Here is a 22,608-nt window from a genome sequence, read left to right as displayed (position 1 = left end):
CGTGCTCAATTGTGTACGACCCTTTGTGACCCTGTGGTCTGCAGCCCACCAGGCTCCTCTCTCCATGGGGTTTCCCAGGCAGGAATACTGGAGGGTGTTGCCATTTACTACTCTGGGGGATCTTTCCAACCCAGGGGTGGAACCCATGTCTCCTGTGTCTCCTGCATTGCAGGCAGAGTCTTTATTGCTTGAAGCTATTGGAGAAGCCTAGATGAAGATAGAGAAATTTCCCAGGGTGGTGTTATTCAAAGGGAGCACATGAGAAGAAAATAGGAGTTAGAAAATACATTAGAGAAGTCAGAAGAGAAAGAAAAACAAAGAAAAGAGCTGTCCAGGAGGCAAGGAAACTGAGGCCAATCCATTGCCAACGTAGTGAGAGAAAGGAGCAGAAGATGAGCATGAGACTAAGGACAGACCATGGCATTAACCCTGTGGGTCCCCAGTGGATTTGGACAATCAACAGTGGAAGCAGGCATTAGGTTACAAGGGTGTGAGTAAACAGCCTTAAGAAATTTCAAGAAGGGAAGGAGAGAGTACTACTTTGATGGTCAGCAAGATCAATAAAAAATGTTTTCATGTTTGTTTCATTTTTGCTTTATATGATTTATACAACATATTTCTTATGCAAAGGACACTGTAAGAATCAAATATGAAATCAAGGCAGCTAGTTTAATGGCTTTCCAACTTTATTGATTGCAGCCACTCTAAGAATATCTTTTTTTTCCCTCATAAGCTAGGACACAAAAAAATGTGTGGATATCTATCTATCTATACATATGCACGTGTATGTGTGTGTATTAGCTGTGTTCAACTCTTTGTGACCCCATGGACTGTAGCCCAACAGGCTTCTCTGTCAATGGGAATTCCCCAGACAAGAATACTGGGAGTGGGTTGCCATGCTCTCCTCCAAGAGATATTCCCAACGAGGGATGGACACAGGTCTCCCACCTTGCAGGGGGATTCTTTACTGTTTGAGCCACCAAGAATACTGGAGTGGGTAGCCTCTCCCTTCTCCAGGGTAACTTCCCATCATAGGAATCATACTGGGGTCTCCTGCATCGCAGGCGGATGGATTCTTTACCAGCTGAGCTACTCGGGAAGCCCATCTATATTATGTATCAAAATTTTTATTCAATTTTACTTTCTTGCATTATTAGAAGAAATTTTAGTCAAAACCCATGAAAGTGATTTCATAACTCACTAAGGTCATCACATAAAGTTTAGAACATTAATTAACATAGCAAAGACTTTCATATGATGAGAAGAGAGGCACTTCTCCCCGAGATAAGAAAAACAGATTCTAAAATATAGATAGAGGAGGCTGAGATCTCTCTCTGCAGAGACTTTGGCCAGTGATTACTAACTCACCCACGTATTAGTTCAAGTATTCAATATCTCTTGTCAGAACAAATAAACTTTTAATCATTGTGAGAGTGTGGCACTGCTTACATACCCTCAAGAGTTTCCCCTGCCTACCCAAGGAAAAGTCAGATGTTTTCTCAGAGTGTTAGAAATCCTCTGCAATCCAACCCCTTTTTCCAGGCTCAATGCCATCTCCTCTCTCTACAGTTAGGCCAGGTTTGAGTTTCTTGATATTCTCCAAACATGCTCAGCAATTTTTGCCAGACAGAGAATGAAAAATCTGCATGGTTTCACTTGGGGTGGAATCTAAAACAAACTCGTAGAAACAGTGTGCAATGGTTGTTACATGGACTGGGGAATGGGAGAAGGTGATAAAAGGGTGTACATGAAGTGAATAAGATCTAAGGATACAATATATAGTGTAATGACCATGGTTGATAATACATTATTGTATAATGGAAACTTACAAGGCTTCCCTGGTAGCCCAGATGGTAAAGAATGTGCTTGCAATGTAGGAGACCCAGGTTGAGTCACTGGGTCTCCAGTCATTCCCTGGAGAAGGGAATGGCTACCTACTCCAGTATTCCGCCTGGGCAATCCCATGGGCAAAGGGTCCTGTTGGGCTACAGTCCATGGGTTGCAAAGAGTCAGACACAACTGAGCAACTTAGCACTAGGAGATTAGAACCTAGAGTGCTACTAGAGTAGCACCAGTAGAAGGTAAATATATGAAGTAATAGATGTGTTAATTATCTAGATGGTGGGAATCCTTTCACACCATACACATGTATCAAATCATCACATGTACACTTTAAATATAATACAATTTTGTTTTCAGTTATACTTTAATAAACCTGAAAAAAATCCACAAATTTATTATGTAATATCAGTTAATGAAAGTGCCAGGGAAAAAAACTGAGCAGCCTCAGTGAATTTGGAGAGAATAGTGTGCTCTTTTCATTAGCGTGTTCGATGGAGATCTTCACAAACAGATGAGGCTTGTCCAGAGCCTTGAATAAGTCATGGAGAGAGTCACATGACCATCTAAACCAAGAGCCACCCAGCCAGAGGAAAAAGTAAGCACAATGGCCTGGAGATAGCCCGCACTGGGCAGACAGCAGGTGTCCAGGGCAGCTAGAGCAGAGTGCATAGGGATGGGGAAGGGTGACAGGAGGTGGAGGCAGGGGAGCTCCAGTGAGTTAGTAAATGTCATGAAGGCTAAAAATCTTCCAATGGCAAGAGGTGACTTGGAATAGGATAATGCAATGAATTAGTGATGGTAAAACCAGCAGCATTTGCAGATAGAATACCCATGGAATCTGAGAGAAAAAAAAGGTGATTCTGTGGTTTATGGCAGAGCAGATAGAAGCCATGTATGGCCATTGATTGAGATGGGAAAATGACAGAAAAGTCAGTGGTAATTTTGGGAGGACAGGAGCTCAGTTTTAGATCTATTGGGATAGATACAATATTTAGAGCCTTTAAGACTAGCTGACTTTATTTTGGGGGGCTCCAAGATCACTGCAGAAGGTGATTGCAGACATAAAATTAAAAGACGCTTACTCCTTGGAAGGAAAGTTATGACCAACCTAGACAGCATATTAAAAAGCAGAGACAGTACTTTGCCAACAAAGGTCCATCTAGTCAAGGCTATGTTTTTTTCAGTAGTCATGTGTGGATGTGAGAGTTGGACTATAAAGAAAGCTAAGCGCCAAAGAATTGATGCTTTGAAACTGTGTTGTTGGAGAAGACTCTTGAGAGTCCCTTGGACTGCAAGGAGATTCAACAAGTCCTTCTTAAAGGAGATCAGCCCTGGGTGTTCATTGGAAGGACTGATGTTGAAGCTGAAACTCCAATACTTTGGCCACCCGATGTGAAGAGTTGACTTATTTGAAAAGACCCTGATGCTGGGAAAGATTGAGGGCAGGAGGAGAAGGGGACAACAGAGGATGAGATGGTTGGATGGCATCACCGACTCAATGGACATGGGTTTGGGTGGACTCTGCCAGTTGGTGATGGGCAGGGAGGCCTGGCATGCTGTGGTTCATGGGGTTGCAGAGTCAGACACGACTGAGCGTCTGAACTGAAGACTGAGTGAGGTCATCTAGGGGAAAGAGGACAGGACAAGATAGGATAGAAAACACCTGAAGACTGAAACCTGAAGTATATTCGGAAGTCGAGGACATGACATAGATCCAGCAAAGCAGACTGGAAAGGAACAGTCAATGAACTGGGATCAGGGAGTGGAACCCGGGAAGTCACTTCGTTTCAGTAGACTCCACAGGAGATGACAGAGGGTAGCAGACTGTAAGTCCTAGACATTCTGTTGAGTAACTTAGGAATTAACAGGCCTAAGATAACATAAAATGTCCACAGAAAAGAGAAACTATAGGATTTCTAAGTGGCCCTGCAGACAATATGAAAATTGAGAGGAGATAAGGGATTCAGGACCATAAAGAATAAATCCAAACCTCAAGTAAGATGTAATTCCTACATCCTGTTTCATAAGTCCATATATATGATATAAGTAAAAGTTTCAGTCCACCATAATATCATAATTCAAAACAGTTTACATCAACTATCCAAGGAAAGTTATGGCATTCTGGCATTATAATTGAGATAGATCCATTACTATAAAGAAATATAATTTAATCATGTTGGCTCTATAGAATTTCACTTGAATGTATAAAAATCTGTTTTCCAAGTGCCTATATGTATATGACTTTGTATGTATGTGTGTTTGTGTGTGTGTATGTACAGATGAGCTCAGCATCCAGCTTTAAAGAGCTAGAATCTTAACAGAATGTGTCAGTTACGTGTCTGTGGGTCTATTTTTGTTAAGGCAAAAAAAAAAAATAGCTGGATAATGAGTTGTGAGTAGTAGATCCCATATTATGCAAAGGTTAAAATTTATCACTCATTCATGTTCTACTTATTTAATGTATTAGCTGTTGTTCAGTCGCTCAGTCGTGTCTGACTCTTTGCAACCCTGTGGACTGCGCACACCAGGCTTCCCTGTTCTTCACCCTCTCCCAGAGCTTGCTCAAGCTCATATCCTTTGAGTGGGTGATGCCATCCAACAATCTTGTCTTCTGTCGTCCCCTTCTCCTCCTGCCTTCAATATTTACCAGCATAAGGGTCTTAGAATCTAAGTGTTGGCTCTTCTAATCAGGTGGCCAAAGTATTGGAACTTCAGCTTCTGCATCAGTCCTTCCAGTGAATATTCAGGATTGATTTCCTTTAGGATTGACTGGTTTGATCTCCTTGCTGTCCAAGGAACACTCAAGAGTCTTCTCCAACATCACAGTTCAAAAGAATCAATTCTTCAGCACTCAGCTTTCTTTATGGTCCAACTCTCACATCCATACATGACTACTGGAAAAGCCATAGCTTTGACTAGACGGACCTTTGTCAGCAAAGTAATGTCTGTGCTTTTTAATATGCTGTCTAGGTTTGTCGTAGCTTTTCTTCCAAAGAGCAAGCATCTTTTAATTTCATGGCTGCAATCACCATCTGCAGTAATTTTGGAGCCCAAGAGAAGAAAGTCTCTTACTGTTTCCATTGTTTCCCCATCTATTTGCTATGAAATGATGGGACCGGATACCATGATCTGTTTTTCTTAGTTTTTTGTATGTTGAGTTTTAGGCCGACTTTTTCACTCTCCTCTTTCACCTTCAAGAGACTCTTTAGTTCCTCTCCTCTTTCTGCCATAAGGATGATTTAATCCGCATATCTGAGTTAATTGATATTTCTCCCAGCAATCTTAATTCCAGCTCATGCTTCATCCAGTCCAGCATTTTGCTGATGTACTCTGCATTTAAGTTAAATAAGCAGGGCAACAATATACGACGTACTCCTTTCCCAGTTTGGAACTAGTTCATTGTTTCATGTCCAGTTCTAATTGTTGCTTTTTGACCTGCATGGAGGACAATTAAAATAGGGTCCAAATGGCACCTGAGCAATAGGAGTTGCAACTCTGGTCTACATAGCTTATTGCTTTTTCAGCATCAGCTGGCTTAGCAGACCAACAGAATGCAAAATGGTGTTTGTAACATTGCTGTTTTGCAGCATTACCATTGTTTTTTTCTTTCTAAATTTCCAGAGCACCATGCATTTTGTCCAGTGGAAATGAAGCAGTATTTGTATTTCAAAGAAATTTGTTACAACCCAAAACTACATTTTAGCATAGTTTTGTTTTCAAATCTTCTCTAGTCTTTCCTTTGTGGGGTAAGGTGACCAAGAATCCTAGAGCAAACAAACAAACAAACAAAAGAATCCTGGAGCAAGGCTCACTGGCCACTGTCTATCAGTGTTGTCAAAAGCAGGCATGTTATAGGAGACTTACTTATTAGAAGGGTTTCCCTGGTGGCTCAGTGGTAAAGAATTCCCTGCCAATGCAGGAGATGTGGGTTTGATCCCTGGGTTTGGAAGATCCCCTGGATAGGGAAATGGCAATTCATTCTATTATTCTTGCCTGGGAAATCCCATAGACAGAGAAGCCTGGTGGACTACAGTCCATGGAATCACAAAGTTGGACATTACTTAGCAACTAAAGAACAGCAGCAACTTCTTAGAAGAGATTATAAAATTGTTAGAAAATCATATTAATTTTCATGCAGAAAGATTTCCTGTCTTAAATCCTTACACTAGATCACATTATTTTGTATTTAAAGTAAAATGTAATTTGAAATCCATATGTAAAATACAAAAGACAGTCTTTATTTTAAGTGAAACATCTATTTACACTTAATGCATTGATATCCAGTGGCAATTTGGGCTAAGTTTTAAAAAATTAAATTACTTTTATGTCCCCATTTTTTTTTTAACCTGAAAGATACTCAATAGTACTTAGTCTACTGTCTGACAAATGTGCAGGAATTCTCATCATGTTTTTATTTTAATTCATGAAAAATAGCACCCTTTTTCTGGATGTTTGATATTTTCATGACTGTCATATAATTATTAAAACTTCACAGTTTTAACATGGTCAGTGTCATGCATTGTTAATTCACCAAAAAGCAACCATCTTTACTTGTTAACTATTATTAGTAATATTTAGTTGTGATATCCTACCCTTGAATGTTGTTGTTCAATCATTAAGTCATGTCTGACTCATTGCAACCCCATAGACTATAGCCTGCCAAGCCTCTCTGTTCAAGGGATTTTTCCAGACAAGAATACTGGAGTGAGTTGCCATTTCCTTCTCTAGGGGATCTTCCTGACCAAGGGATCAAATTCGCATCTTTTTGCAGGCAGAATCTTTACCATAGAGCCACCGGGGAAGCCCATTACCCTTGAATAGGAACTTATAATTACAAATATGACATTTGTAACCATCAAAAACCAGTTCCAATCATCTAGATATTAGATAGAATTGCTTAAATTTGTAAAAATAAATAAGTCAAATGATTTTTTCAATCTTTGTTTTTTTTTCTGATTCAGTTTCAGCCCATCTTGTATCATGGAAGGCCTGGGTGATTACCGCTGCACAGCTTGCCCACGGGGATATGAAGGACAGTACTGTGAAAGGTACGGACTGTCATGAGACAGAGGGAGCAGTGATGCATAGAGATCGTATAACAAAGGATCATAGTGGAAAAGTATTTGTTATTTTTACAAGGTCATTTTCATGTTCTCTCACAGTTTATAAGCTTTCAAAAGTATTTTTGTATCTTTAGAGTTTATCCAAAGAAACTTTATATTTTAGCACATATATGTATACATGCACACCCTAATATAGATTAGAAGGGAGAAAAAGAGCATTTTACAAGAACAAATAAATCAGTTTCAAAATGTTATGTGTAGTTAACAATAATAAAAGGCTTGTGACACATAATTCTAATTTTAGTTCATTGGGAAATATTGGTGGGCACTTACTGCATGCACGTTACTATTCTGAGAACTCTGGCACTACATCAGCAAGTATATACATAATTCAGAATATAAACTGTATCAAGCATTCTTAATTAGGACAATCCAAATATTAAAGTGTTAATTGGTTCTCCTTTTCAACATACATACAAAAAATATTATTTAAAGTCTTCCTCTCACCATATTTTTTTTACAAATTCTGATCATGCGTGTATGTAGTTGTCAGTTGAGCTATTTCAAATCCTAAAGATTGATGCTGTGAAAGTGCTGCACTCAATATGCCAGCAAATTTGGAAAACTCAGCAGTGGCAACAAGACTGGAAAAGGTCAGTTTTCATTCCAATTGCAAAGAAAGGCAATGCCAAAGAATGCTCAAACTATTGCACTATTGCACTCATCTCACAAGCTAATAAAGTAATGCTCAAAATTCTCCAAGCTAGGCTTCAACAATACTTGAACTGTGAACTTCCAGATGTCCAAGCTGATTTTAGAAAAGGCAGAGGAACCAGAGATCAAATTGCGAACATCCACTGGACCGTCGAAAAAGCAAGAGAGTTCCAGAAAAACATCTATCTCTGCTTTATTGACTATGCCAAAGCCTTTGACTGTGTGGATCACAATAAACTGGAAAATTCTGAAAGAGATGGGAGTACCAGACCATCTGACCTGCCTCTTGAGAAACCTGTATGCAGCTCAGGAAGCAACAGTTAGAACTGGACATGGAACAACCGACTGGTTCCAAATAGGAAAAGGAGTATGTCAAGGCTGTATATTGTCACCCTGCTTATTTAACTTATATGAAGAGTACATCATGAGAAACACTGACCTGGATGAAGCACAAGCTGGAATCAAGATTGCCGGGAGAAATGTCAGTAACCTCAGATATGCAGATGACACCACCCTTATGGCAGAAGGTGAAGAGAAACTAAAGAATCTCCTGATGAAAGTGAAAGAGGAGTGTGGAAAACTTTGCTTAAAGGTCAGCATTCAGAAAACAAAGATCATGGCCTCTGATCCCATCACTTTATGTAAAATAGATGGGGAAACAATGGAAACAGTAGCAGACTTTATATTTTTTGGCTCCAAATCACTGAAGATAGTGATTGCAGCTTTAAATTAAAAGATGCTTACTCCTTGGAAAAAAATTTATGATCAACCTAGACACCATATTAAAAAGCAGAGACACTATTTTGCAAACAAAGGTACATCTAATCAGAGCTGTGTGTTTTCCACTAGTCATGTATGGATGTGAGAGTTGGACTATAAAGAAAGCTGAATGCTGAAGAATTGATCCTTTTGAACTGTGGTGTTAGAGAAGATCTTGAGAGTCCCTTGGACTGCAAGGAGATCCAACCAGTCCATCCTAAAGGAGATCAGACCTGGATGTTCATTGGAAGGACTGATGCTGAAGCTGAGACTCCAATGCTTTGGCCACCTGATGCGAAGAACTGACTCATTGGAAAATACTCTGATGCTAGGAAAGATTGAAGGCCGGAGGAGAAGGGGATGACAGAGGATGAGATGGCTGGATGGTATCACTGACTCAATGGACATGAGTTTGAGTAAATTCCGGGAGTTGGTGATGGACAGGAAGGCCTGGCGTGTTGCAGTCCATGGGAAAGAGTCGGCCATGATGGTGTGACTGAACTGAACTAAACTGTAGTTATTAAGTGGAATGATAACTGTAATACAAATGGCAAGTTAAGAAACACAGTTCTACATCAAAGAACTCCTGATTCCAGGGAACATTAATAGAAAAGAGCTCACCCAAAAATCTTGATACCTACACTGAAACCAAGCTCCTCCCAAGAGCCAACAAGTTCCAGTGCAAGACATAACCACAATAATTCTCCAGCAAAGCAGGATCACAGCCCTGAGCATTAAAAGACATGCTTCCCATAGCCATGCCAAACCCTGGACACCCAACAACTCACTACTGGACACTTCATTGCACTCCAGAGAGAAGGGCTCCACCCACCAGAAGAAAGACACAAGATCCCCTGACCAGGAAACCTTGACAAGCCCCTAGTCCAACCCCACCCACAGGGAGCAGGCTCCACAATAAAGAGAAACCACGAACTTCCAGGCTACAAAAGGGCACCCCAAACACAGCAACGAAACAAAATGAAAAGGCAGAGAAATATTCAGCAGGTAAAGGAATATGAAAAATGCCCACCAAATCAAACAAAAGAAGAGAAGATAGGGAGTCTTCCTGAAAAAGAATTCAGAATAATGATAGTACAGATGATCCAAAATGTTGAAAACAAAATGGAGTTACAGATAAATTTTGAGACAAGGATTGAGAAGATGCAAGAAATGTTTAGCAAGGACCTAGAAGAAATAAAGAGTCAATCAATAATGAATAATGTAATAACTGAGATCAGAAGCTCTCTGGAGGGAAGCAACAGTAGAATAAATGAGGCGGAAAAGAGGATAAGTGAGGTGAAAGATAAAATGGTGGAAATAATTGAAGCAGAGACAAAAAAGGAAAAAACTTTAAAAGAAATGAGGACAACATCAGAGACCTCTGGGACAATGTTAAATGCCCCAATAGAAGAATCTTGGGTGTCCCAGAAGAAGAAGACAAAGAGAAAGAGCATGAGAAAATCCTTGAGGAGATAATAGTTGAAACCTTCCCTAAAATGGGGAAGGAAATAGCCACCCAAGTCCAAGAAACCCAGAGAGTCCCAAACAGGATAAACCCAAGGCAAAACACTCCAAGACACATCTTAATCAAACTGACAAATATCAAACACAAAGAGCAAATATGAAAAGCAGCTAGGGAAAAGCAACACATTATACACAAGTGGATCCCCATAAGGATAATAGCTGATCTTTCAATAGAAACTCTGCAGGCCAGAAGGGAATGGCTGAAAATACTTAAAGTGATAAAAGAGAAAAACTTACAACCCAGATTACTGTACTTAGTAAGGATCTTATTCAGATATGAAGGAGAAATCAAAAGCTTTATAGACAAGCAAAAGCTGAGAGAATTCAGCACCACCAAATCAGCTCTTCAACACATGCTAAAGGATCTTCTGTAGACAGGAAGCACAGAAAAGATTTATAAACTCAAACCTGAAACAACAAAGTAGATGGCAATGGGATCATACTTACCAATAATTATCTTAAATTAAGTGGGTTTAATGCCCCAACCAAAAGACAAAGACTGGCTGAATGGATCCAAAAACAAGACCCCTATACAACAAACCACCTCAAACCAAGGGACACATACAGACTGAAAGTGAAGGGCAGGAAAGTGATATTTCATGCAAATAGAGACCAAAAGAAAGCAGGAGAAGAAATACTCATATCAGATTAAATAGATTTGAAAAATCTATTGAAAAAAAGATTTTGAAAAAGATCTTTGAAAAGATTTTTGACTTCGAAAAAAAAGCCGTGACAAGAGACAAAGAAGGACACTACATAATGATCAAAGGATCAATCCAAGAAGAAGATATAAAAATTATAAATATATATGCACCCAACATAGCAGTACCTCAATACATAAGGCAAATGTTAGCAAATGTAAAAGAGGAAATTAACAGTAACACAATTATAGTGGCAAACTTTAAAACCCCACTCACACCTATGGATAGATCAACCAAACAGAAAATTAGCAAGGAAACACAAGCTTTAAATGATACGATGGACCAGTTAGACTTACTTGATTTCTATAGGACATTTCACCCCAAAACAATGAATTTCACCTTTTTCTCAAGTGCACACGGAACATTCTCCAGGATAGATCACATCCTGGGACATAAATCTAGCCTTGGTAAATTCAAAAAAATTGAAATCATTTCAAGTTTCTTTTCTGATCACAATGCAGTAAGATTAGATGTCAACTGCAGGAAACAATACTATTAAACATACAAACAGGCGGAGGCTTCTGAATAACCCACAAATCACAGAAGAAATAAAAAAAAGAAATCAAAATATGCATAGAAACAAATGAAAATGAAAACATGACAACCCAAAACCTATGGGATTCAGTAAAAGCAGTGCTAAGAGGAAGGTTCATATCAATACAAGCTTACCTCAATAAGTAAGGGAAAAATCAAATAAATAACCTAACTTTACACCTAAAGCAACTAGAAAAAGAAGAAATGAAGAAACCCAGGGTTAGTAGAAGGAAAGAAATCATATAAATCAGAGCAGAAATAAATGAAAAAGAAATAAAGGAGACTATGGCAAGAATCAACAAAACCAAAAGCTGGTTCTTTGAGAAGATATATAAAACAGACAAACCATTAGCCAGATTCATCAAGAAAAAAAAGGGAGAAGAATCAAATCAACAAAATTACATAAAGAAATCACAAAAGACAGCACAGAAATACAAAGGATCTTGAGACTACTATCAGCAACGATGTGCCAATAAAATGGGCAACTTGGAAGAAATGGATGAATTCTTAGAAAAGTATAACCTTCTAAAACTGAACCAGGAAGAAATAGAAGATCTTAACAGACCCATCACAAGCATGGAAATTGAAACTATAATCAAAAACCTTCCAACAAACAAAAGCCCAGGACCAGATGACTTTACAGGTGAATTCTTCCAAAAATTTAGAGAAGAGCTAACACCAATCATACTCAAACTCTTCCAGAAAATTACAGAGGAGGGTAAACTCCCAAACTCATTTCATAAGGTCATCATTACCCTAATACCAAAACCAGACAAAGATGCTACAGAAAAAGAAAACTACAGGCCAATATCACTGATGAACATAGATGCAAAAATCCTCAACAAAATTCTAACAAACAGAACCCAACAACATATTAAAAAGATCATACATCATGACCAAGTGGGCTTAATCCCAGAGATGCAAGGATTCTTCAATAGTTTCAAATCAATCAATGTATACACACAAATTGAAAGATAAAAACTATATGATTATCTCAATAGATGTAGAGAAAGCCTTTGACAAAATTCAACACCCATTTATGATAAAAACTCTCCAGAAAGCAAGCATAGAAGGAACAAACCTCAACATAATAAAAGCCATACATGATAAACACACACCAAAAATTATCCTTAATGGCAAAAAATTGAAAACATTTTCCCTAAAGTAAGGAACAAGACAAGGATGCCCACTGTCACCACTACTATTCAACATAGCTTTGGAAGTTTTAACCACAGCAATCAGAGAAGAAAAAGAAATAAAAGGAATCCAGATTGGAAAAGAAGTAAAACTCTCACTGTTTGCAGATGACATGATCCTGTACACAGAAAACCCTAAATACACCACCAGAAAATTACTAGAGCTAATCAATGAATATAGTAAATTTGCAGGATATAAAATGAATACACAGAAATCTCATACATTTCTATACACTAACAATGAGAAAGCAGAAAGAGAATATAAGGAAACAATCTCATTCACCATTGCAATGAAAAGAATAAAATATTTAGGAATAAATTTACCTAAAGAAACAAAAGACCTATATATAGAAAACTATAAAACACTGATGTAAGAAATCAAAGATGACACAAATAGATGGAGAAATATGCCATATTCATGGATCAGAAGAATCAATATAGTGAAAATGAGTATACTACCCAAAACAATCTGTACATTCAGTGGAATCTCTATCAAACTACCAATGGTATTTTTCAAAGAACTAGAACAAATAATTTCACAATTTGTATGGAAATACAGAAAACCTCGAATCACCAAAGCAACCTTGAGAAAGAAGAATGGAATTGGAGGAATCAACCTGCCTGACTTCAGACTATACTACAAAGCTGCAGTCCTCCAAATAGTATGGTACTGGCACAAAGACAGAAATATAGGCCAATGGAAAAAAATAAAAAGATCAGAGATAAATCCACATACCTGTGGACACCTTATCTTTGAAAAAGGAGGCAAAAATATACAATGGAGAAAAGACAATCCCTTTAACTAATGGTGCTGGGAAAACTGGTCAACCACCTGTAAATGAATGAAGCTAGAATACTTTCTAACACCGCACACAAAAATAAACTCAAAATGGATTAAAAATCTATAAGACTATAAACTATAAAACTCCTGGGGAAAACATAGGCAGAACACTCTCTGACATAAATTATAGCAAGATCCTCTATGACTCACCTCCCAGAGTAATGGAAATAAAAGCAAAAATAAACAAATGGGACCTTATTAAACTTAAAAACTTTTGCACAGTGAAGGAAACTATAAGCAAGGTGAAAAGACAGCTTTCAGAATGGGAAAAAATAATAGCAAATTAAGCAACTGACAAAGAATTAATCTCAAAAATATACAAGCAGTTCATGCAGCTCAATACCAGGAAAATAAATGACCCAAGCAAAAATTGGGTCAAAGGACTAAAGAGACATTTCTCCAAAGAAGACATACAGTTGGCTAACAAACACATGAAAAGATGCTCAACCTCACTCATTATCAGAGAAATGCAAATCAAAACTACAATGAGGAACTATCCGACACCAGTCAGAATGGCCATCATCAAAAAATCTACAAACAATAAATGCTGGAGAGGATGTGGAGAAAAGGGAACCCTCTTACACTGTTGGTGGGAATGCAAACTAGGACAGCCAGTACGGAGAACAGTGTGGAAATTCCTTGAAAAAACTGGAAATAGAACTGCCATGTGATCCAGCAATCCCACTGCTGGGCATACTGAGGAAACCAGAATTGAAAGAGACCCATGTGCCCCAATGTTCATGGCGGCACTGTTTACAATAGCTAGGACATGGACACAACCTGGATATCTATCTACAGACAAATTGATAAGAAAGTTGTGGTACATATACACAATGTAATATTACTCAACTATTAAAAAGAACTCATTTGAGTCAGTTCTAATGATGTGGATGAAACTGGAGCCTATTATACAGAGTGAAGTAAATCATAAAGAAAAACATCAATACAGGATATTAACACATTTATATGGAATTTAGAAAGATGATAACGATGACCCTATATGCGAGACAGCAGAAAAGACACAGATATAAAGAACAGACTTTTGGACTCTGTGGAAGAAGGCGTGGATGGGATGATTTGAGAGAACAGCATTGAAACATGTATATTACCATATGTGAAATAGATCAATCCAAGTTTGATGCATGAAATAGGGCACTCAAAGCCAGTGTGCTGGGACAACCCAGAGGGATGAGATGGGGAGGGAGGTGGGAGGGAGTTTTGGGACTGGGGGTACATGTATACCTGTGGCTGATTCATGTCAATGTATGCCAAAAACCACCACAATATTGTAAAGTAATTAACCTCCAATTAAAATAAATTAATTTTTTAAAAAGAGAAGAAATAAAGGTTAAGTGGGGGAAAAAAAGAAACAGTTCTAGACTGACTGTCTAGGAAGAGTGTAATTTATATTTTCTGGATCCATTATTTTCTATAAGGTCGGTACTATCTTGGATACTCAAACTTATCACCACCATTTTAGTAGGCTTTATTATTCATAAAGTAACAGAGAGCAACTAATATTAGCTATTAACTTTAAACACATCACAATTGTAACATAATTGATAGCAATATAAAGTTTTATAAAGAATCGTGGACATAACTGAGCTGCATAGACTTTTCTGGGTCCCACTTTTCTCGTGTATAGTCTCAGAATGGTTCATGTTGTTCCTACTTTACAATGACATTGTGACGATCAAGTCTGTAGAGAATACCCTGTCTGAGTACCTACATAGTCTCCTCTCCCATAGGAGAGGCAAAAAGGCCTGAGATTTACCCTTAACCCCTTTCTCTAGTGGTGCAATAACTCACTTGTGTGTGAGTACAAAAGTCCAGTTCCTTTCCCCTAAAGCTGAACAAATCTTGAGGTGTTACTTATGCTCCAGAGCTTTCCCTGGATTTTGCTGAGACTGGAACTTACCTGGAATCACACCATTGCTTGAATCCTTTCTTCTCCATGTCTTGCTTTACCCACTCCTTTGCTGAATTCTTCTATGAGCTTTCTTAAATTATGAATCTCTCTGCTAATATAAACCAATATTAATTTTATCATCACCCATTTAAGAATCTTCTTTTAATATAACCAGCAATGATATGTTAATAATGGAAATAAAGGCTCTTAGTAGCTCAGTTGTGTCTGACTCTACCACCCCATGGACTGTAGCCCGCCAGCCTCCTCTGTCCATGGGAATTCTCCAGGCAAGAATACTGGAGAGGGTTTCTGTGCCCTCCTTCAGGGGGTCTTCCCAACCCAGGGATCGAGTCCAAGTCTCCCACATTGCAGGTGGATTCTTTACCATCTGAGCCACGAGGGAAGCCCAAGAAAACTAGAGTGTGTAGCCTGTCCCTTCTCCAGGGGAACTTCCCAACCCAGGAATCGCAGCGGGGTCTCCTGCGTTGCAGAATTCTTTACCAGCTGAGCTACCTGGGAAGCCCATGGAAATAAATAGATAACTAACTAATTAAACATGTTTATAAAGTCCAGTGCAGTTTCTATAAGTTTGCAAAATAAATTTCTCAATAATTCTGTATGTGGTAACTCTAAACACAAAAAAATATTCACTACTTGCATATATATATATTGTATATATAGAAATCAGTCACAATGTTCATGCCAACAGAAATTAGTAACAATGAAATAACTAAAAGCAGGCAAAATCCAAAATATTGCTATTTGTTGTGGAGATATATACACCATTTGAATATATATATATTTTTTCATGTCCACAGATGTGCTGTAGCATTCATGCTTAGCCTAATATCCATTTCATGCCCCTGTAAACACAGTAGGAGGACAACTAAAAGCATCCCCGGACACCAACAGGATTATCTGGCATAATTTATGAAAAATGTTTGATACTATAGCTACATTTATAAATTGGAGTTTCCACTATCTGTAAAAGCACGTATATAGAAGAGATTGGAAGGATACACGGAAATGACAATTATTGTTCTGAGCTAGAGTGATTATAGAAAATTTATATTTTTATTATCCATAAATGTTTAATCAATAAGAGGTGACAGTTTGTATAGCATAGAGATGAGCAGGGTCTTATGCTATCAAATGGGAATGGCTTGAATAGTTTTTGCAGTTCGCAGATGTTGTTATAGCTCTACATTCATCATTTCTAACATATAAATGATCAGGCTATATTTCCCTGAAAAATTACTTTTATTCAGCTAAATTAAACTAAAAGTCTTGCTTAAATTTTTATTGTAACCTTCCAAATAAATTTGTTTCACTTCTGAGAGCATCTTAAATCATTTAAATCACCTTATGACCTGCCCAAACTCATCAGGTCTAAAGCTGCTTAAATGTCTTGAGTGTCCCTATATCATAGAAACCGCTACCTATGCTTTATCTCTGTTACTCTTATAATAAACTCTGAACATTTAATCAATCTGAACCTGTTTGGAATTGAATTCTTTCACCAGCAAATGTTAAGAAACAATTTTAATGGACTTATTTAATGATACTTTATTGAGCATTTGTGAAAGTACATTGGAAATAAAATATTAAAATGATAAATGTATAAAAACCTAATGTTACAGATAATTTTCTTCTCGCTTTGCTTTTTCTAACCAGCACAGGAAGAATTAACATTCACAGTCAGCTGTGCAAATTTCTACAGTCCTAGGCCACTAAAGATGGTCCAGAATTATTTGGCTAGTGTTAACAACTTTTGGATTAAATCTCCTACTGTCTCTCATCTTTTTCCTCTGTTTGCCTCTTGAACAAACATCTTTCAGTTCAGTTCAGTCACTCAGTTGTATCTGACTCTGTGTAACCTCATGGACTGCAGCAAGCCAGGCCTCCCTGTCCAACATCAACTCCCAGAGTTTACATAAACTCATGCCCGAGTCAGTGATGCCATCCAGCCATCTCATCCTCTGTCATCCCCTTCTCCTCCCGCCTTCAATTTTTCCCAGCATCAGGGTCTTTTCCAGTGAGTCAGATCTTTGTATCAGGTGGCCAAAGTATTGGAGTTTCAGCTTCAGCATCAATCCTTCCAGTGAATATTCAGGACTTATTTCCTTTAGGATGAACTAGTTGGATCTCCTCGAAGTCCAAAGGACTCTCAAGAGTCTTCTCTGACATCACAGTTCAAAAGCATCAATACTTCAGCACTCAGCTTTCTTTATAGTCCAACTCTCACATCCATACTTGACTACTGGAAAAACCATAGCTTTAACTAGACTGACCTTTGTTGGCAAAGTGATGTCTCTGCTTTTTAATATGCTTGTCTAGGTTTGTCATAACTTTTCTTCCACGGAGCAAGCGTCTTTTAATTTCATGACTGCAGTCACCATCTGCAGTGATTTTGGAGCCAAAAAAATTAAAGTCTGTCACTGTTTCTACTGTTTCCTCATCTATTTTACATGAAGTGATAGGACCAGATGCCATGATCTTAGCTTTCTGAATGTTGAGTTTTCAGCCAGCTGTTTCACTCTCCTCTTTCACTTTCACCAAGAGGCTCTTTAGTTCTTCTTTGCTTTCTGCCGTAAGGGAGATGTCATCTGCATATCTGAGATTATTGAAATTTCTCTCAGCAATCTTGATTCCAGCTTGGGATTCATCCAGTACAGCATTTCCCATGATGTACTCTTCATATAAGTTAAATAAGCAGGGTTACAACGTACAGCCTTGACGTACTCCCTTCCTGATTTGGAACCAGTTTGTTGTTCCATATCCATTTCTGCTGCTTCTTGACCAGGATACAGATTTCTCAAGAGGCAAGTCAGGTGGTCTGGTATTCCCATCTCTTGAAGAATTTTCCAGTTTGTGGTGATCCACACAAAGGCCTTGGCATAGTCAATAAAGCAGAAGTAGATGTTTTTCTGGAACTCTCTTGCGGATGGGAATTTGATCTCTGGTTCCTCTGCCTTTTCTAAATCCACCTTGAACATCTGTGCTATTGAAGCCTGGCTTGGAGAATTTTGAGCATTACTTTGCTAGCTGTTGATTATATTTAGGCTGAACTACTTATATATAATTGATTGTGCTATCCAGAAAACTGAGAGACTCTGTGTTTTTAACACTTATGCCAGGACAACAGGCAATCTGGGACCATCCTGAGTAAATCAGAGCATGTAGTCTTGTCAGCATCTTTTACAAGTTACCCAGCTTACTTGGGCTTCCCAGGTGGTGCTAGTGGTAAAGACCCTCCCTGCCAGGGCAGGAGCCTTAAGAGATATGGGTTTGATCTCTGAGTCAGGAAGATCCCCTGGAGAAGAGCATGGCAACCCACTCTGGTATTCTTGCCTGGAGAATCCCATGGACAGAGGAATCTGGTGGGCTACAGTCCATGGGGTCTCAAACAGTCGGACACAACTGAAGCAACTTAGCACAAAAACTTACAGTAATGTAACCAACATATACTTAAGTGAATTGTTTCACTGAAGGGTGGAAGATCGATGAACAGTTGGCATTTGGAGTTCATTCAGTTGGATTTCCTTTAGAATTTCTCAAGTTGGTGTTACATATTTTATTTACATCAAATAATCCCCTTTCAGAGAGACACAATAAAAAAATCTATCTTGAGAAAGATGTGATTGAAAGGAAAGAATTAAACAGAAAATGTAGCCATTTATTGCCACTTGCTTCCTTTTTCTCATTAGTAAAATTAATAAGTTGAATTATTTGGTCATTTTGATCCCTAAAATGAATGCATTTAGGTAAGCCCAGGAGTCAAGGTAAATTTTTATTCATTTCTAATTTAAAAATGAAGACTTCAAAAAAACTTTTTGTAGTCTAGAGCAGCAGTGGGCAAACTGGACCACACAATTTGGCCCATTGCCTATTTCTGTATGGCACCCAAGCTGCGAATGCTTATTATAGGCAGACTTAGCCAATAGAGAACACTAAATATTTAGCCCCAGTTATGTAAATTTATGGATAAGGAAACAGCAACCCACTCCAGTATTCTTGCCTGAAGAATTCCATGGACAGAGGAGCCTGGTAGTCTACAGTCCATGGGGTCATACAGAGTTGGACATGACTGAAGTGACTTTGCACCTATGCTTGTAAATTTGATACCTTGACAAGAATCCCATTCTTCTCATTATTATATTGGTTTTCCATTAGTAGATTATTATAAAACAATTTATACTTGATTAATATTCTGATTTGAATCCCTTCAGCCAAAAATGTTTGAAAATTTCTTTCTCTTTCACTGCACGAGTTTGATTTTGCCTCTTGACCTACACAGCCTGCAGTGTTTACTATCTAGCTCTTTGCAGGAAAAATTTGTTAACCCCTGATCTATTGATTTTTGCTATCATTTTGTTTCATTCACAACAACACACACACAACAACAATAATTTCGAGACATGACTTATTAATCTCATTTGCATTGTCACTGTTTAAATTCAGGTGTGCCCCCGGCTATACCGGCAGCCCAAGCAGCCCCGGAGGCTCCTGCCAAGAATGTGAGTGTGACCCCCTTGGCTCACTGCCTGTCCCCTGTGACCCTGTCACGGGGATCTGCACGTGCCGACCCGGAGCCACGGGACCGAAGTGTGACGGCTGTGAACAGGGGCATGCGCGTGAGGGCATGGAGTGTGTTTGTACGTATACTAACTTGATTATTGCTTCTGGGGGCTTTTTTCCATTTCTCTCATTTCCAGTGAGAAAGACTGGCTTTTTTTTTTTTTTCTTATTTTTCAACATTTAGTGTTTCCCTTGTTTTTCAATAGCTACTGCTACTCTTCCTTCTCCTTGTCTGTCCACCTTCTGCTGTTTGCCTGCTGTTTTTTTCTCCATCCCGCTGAGCCAAGAACGGCTGAGAAAATCCTCAGCATGCTTTAGTCAGTTCATTGAAAACCTACAGCAAAGTTCCCGGAGGCAGATTCTATTTTATTTTGCCCATCTAAGAGTTTGCAGTTTTACCTAAAGCTGCCATTGCCTTTGTGACAGATTAAAGGTCTGGGTTTGTTAAATTTTTTTTAGAATCCTCTTGAATTTGTAATCAAATGGACAGGCACTGCAAGCCTTGAAGTACAACTGGCTTTTCTGAGTTTTACAGAAATCCATGGGCATCCTTCTTCTTAACTTTCTCTTGCACTACAGAACCTGGAAGCAGTGACAATGAACTCAAGGGTTTCTACTCACGTGTTTTCCTTTGTTTTAATAACTGCTTCTGGATTCAGTAATGACATCCTGAGTTTACATAGACTGTCAGTATTAAATAGAATTCTTAGATCTTATATAATCTAAAAAGGTTATTTATAAATACAGGGAGGACCATTATACTGTGGTATTCTTTTCCTTGAGGAAATTTACAATAGTGGTCTTAATTCTTTATAACAAATATAAGTAGAAATTATTTACGTACTTTTTATTTCAGTATTTACATAGTTTAGTGTATTTGCATATGCTTGTATTTCTGGTTTTAACATCTTGTGTGTGTCTAAATCTTAATAACATTTTCACTAGAATTTTTGTTTGTGCTGTAGTTTTATGAGTTACCCCAAAATCTAAGCCTGGCTTTTTAGATCTGCCAAAAGGTAAAGACTGGGTATATTTGGGAATATAATTTTTAAACTTCTTCTTTTCTGTGTATTTCAACAACCTTTGATGAAAATTTATTGCATTTAAAATAAAAATAAATGTCAAGTTTGATGGGAGGAGAGAGATGAAGTGTAATATGTAATATACATTTACATAATCATATTCAGTTATTGGTATATACATATTCACTCTTCTCAAGTAAAATGGCATATTTTAATGATAAATGTATAGACTTCCAGTATAATACAACTAGTTTTAATATTGTTATTAAAGCTAAACTATTAACATGGAAATATTCAACTAAATAATATATATTCATAACCTAAATGCTAATCTAACAGACCTTGAATTTTAAATTAATTACTAGGGGTGAGATCAGAAAAATCTGATCTCTTTTTCTATGAGTTCATGGTTCGTTCGCTATCTTGTTCCATCAATTTATATGTATGTTTTTGTACCAGTACCATATTCTTTTGGTAAATGTAGCTCTGTAGTATAGTCTAAAGTCAGGGAGCATGATCCCTCCAGCTCTGTTCTTTCACAAAATTGTATTGGCCCTTTGAAGTCTTTTGTTTTTCCATACAAACTTTAGAATTATTTGTTCTAATTCTTTGGAAAATACCATTGTATTTTGACAGGGATTGCATTGAATCTGTAGATTGCCTTGGGTAGTATGGTCATTTGAGCAATATTTATTCTTCCAACCCACAAGCACAGTATATCTTTCCATTTTTTGTGTGTCTTCAATTTTTTTAATCAATGTCTTATAGTTTTACAAATATAATCCTTTTATATCTTTAAGTTTATTCTTTTTGGTGCATTTGTAAGTGGGCTTGTTTTCTTAATGTCTCTTCTCATAGTTTGTCTTTAGTGTACAGAAACACAACAGATTTCTGTATATTAAGTTTGCATCCTGCCACTTTACTGAATTCAGTGATGAGTTCAAATAGTTTTTTGGCAGTGTCTTTAGGATTTTCTGTATAAAGCATCATGTCACCTGCAAATAGTGACAGTTTTACTTCTTCCTTTCCTTCTTTCTAAATCCTTAAGCTAACTTATAACAAGAAACCGAAGAATGGATTCACCTAGTACATTGATCTGCTGGTCCTGTTTTGTCACATGTGACTATAGTAGAATTTTATAATGCCCATGAGTGGGAGTGGATGAAATAGCTTGATTCTTTCAAGAGAATATTTATGTAGTAAGAAAAGTGTCCTCTGATACAAATAAAACCTTCTTCAGAGCCTGGAGTCCATGTTACTTCACTGAAGAAAAGAGATGAAATAGTGCTCTTAATCTGTAATGACTATAAAAATAAGATGTTTGTCACATTTGATAGAAATAAATTAAAACTCAAATCATTAGTAGCATGTATCATGTAGTTAGTTCTTCTCTCTTTGGCTGATTCTTTAGAAAACGCAGTTTAATTTGGCCCACATCATGGCTGTGTATTTTTTTTTTTTTAAATTCACTGGGGAATGATCATTGCAGTATCTCAGGTGAGCCACATATTGGTAGAAAGAATTTATGTACTCCCTGTAGACTTTATGCTCTTCAGTCAGTCAGTGAGTTCAATCGCTCAGTTGTGTCTGACTCTGTGTCCCCATAGACTGCAGCATGCCAGGATTCCCTGTCCTTCACCAACTCCAAGAGTTTCCTCAAACTCATGTCCATTGAGTCAGTGATGCCATCCAGCCACTTCATCCTCTGTCACCCCCTTCTCCTCCCACCTTCAGTCTTTCACAGCATCAGGGTCTTTTCCAATGAGTCAGATCTTCGCATCAGGTGGCCAAAGTATTGGAGTCTCAGCTTTAGCATCAGTCCTTCCAATGAATATTCATGATTGATTTCCTTTAGGATAGACTGGTTGGATCTCCTTGCAGTCCCAGGGACTCTCAGGCGTCTTCTCCAACACCGTATTTCAGAA

The 22,608-nt window shown here is 38.0% G+C and overlaps 1 protein-coding gene across 2 annotated transcripts in view; it reads left to right on the top strand.

Moving 5' to 3' along the window:
- Window positions 1-22,608, top strand: part of LAMA2 (laminin subunit alpha 2) — a 677,031-nt gene that overhangs the window by 473,115 nt on the left and 181,308 nt on the right. For both annotated transcript variants that reach the window (XM_070461486.1, XM_070461485.1), the window contains exons 31-32: window positions 6,804-6,890; window positions 19,545-19,738. In XM_070461486.1, coding sequence (XP_070317587.1) covers window positions 6,804-6,890; window positions 19,545-19,738 — 281 coding nt within the window. The remainder of the gene's footprint in view (window positions 1-6,803; window positions 6,891-19,544; window positions 19,739-22,608) is intronic.

The sequence above is a fragment of the Odocoileus virginianus genome, chromosome 34 (assembly GCF_023699985.2).
Source record: "Odocoileus virginianus isolate 20LAN1187 ecotype Illinois chromosome 34, Ovbor_1.2, whole genome shotgun sequence".
NCBI lineage: Eukaryota > Metazoa > Chordata > Mammalia > Artiodactyla > Cervidae > Odocoileus > Odocoileus virginianus.
Note: the sequence above shows the minus strand (reverse complement) of the source record. Positions and strands in the feature narration are given on the sequence as shown.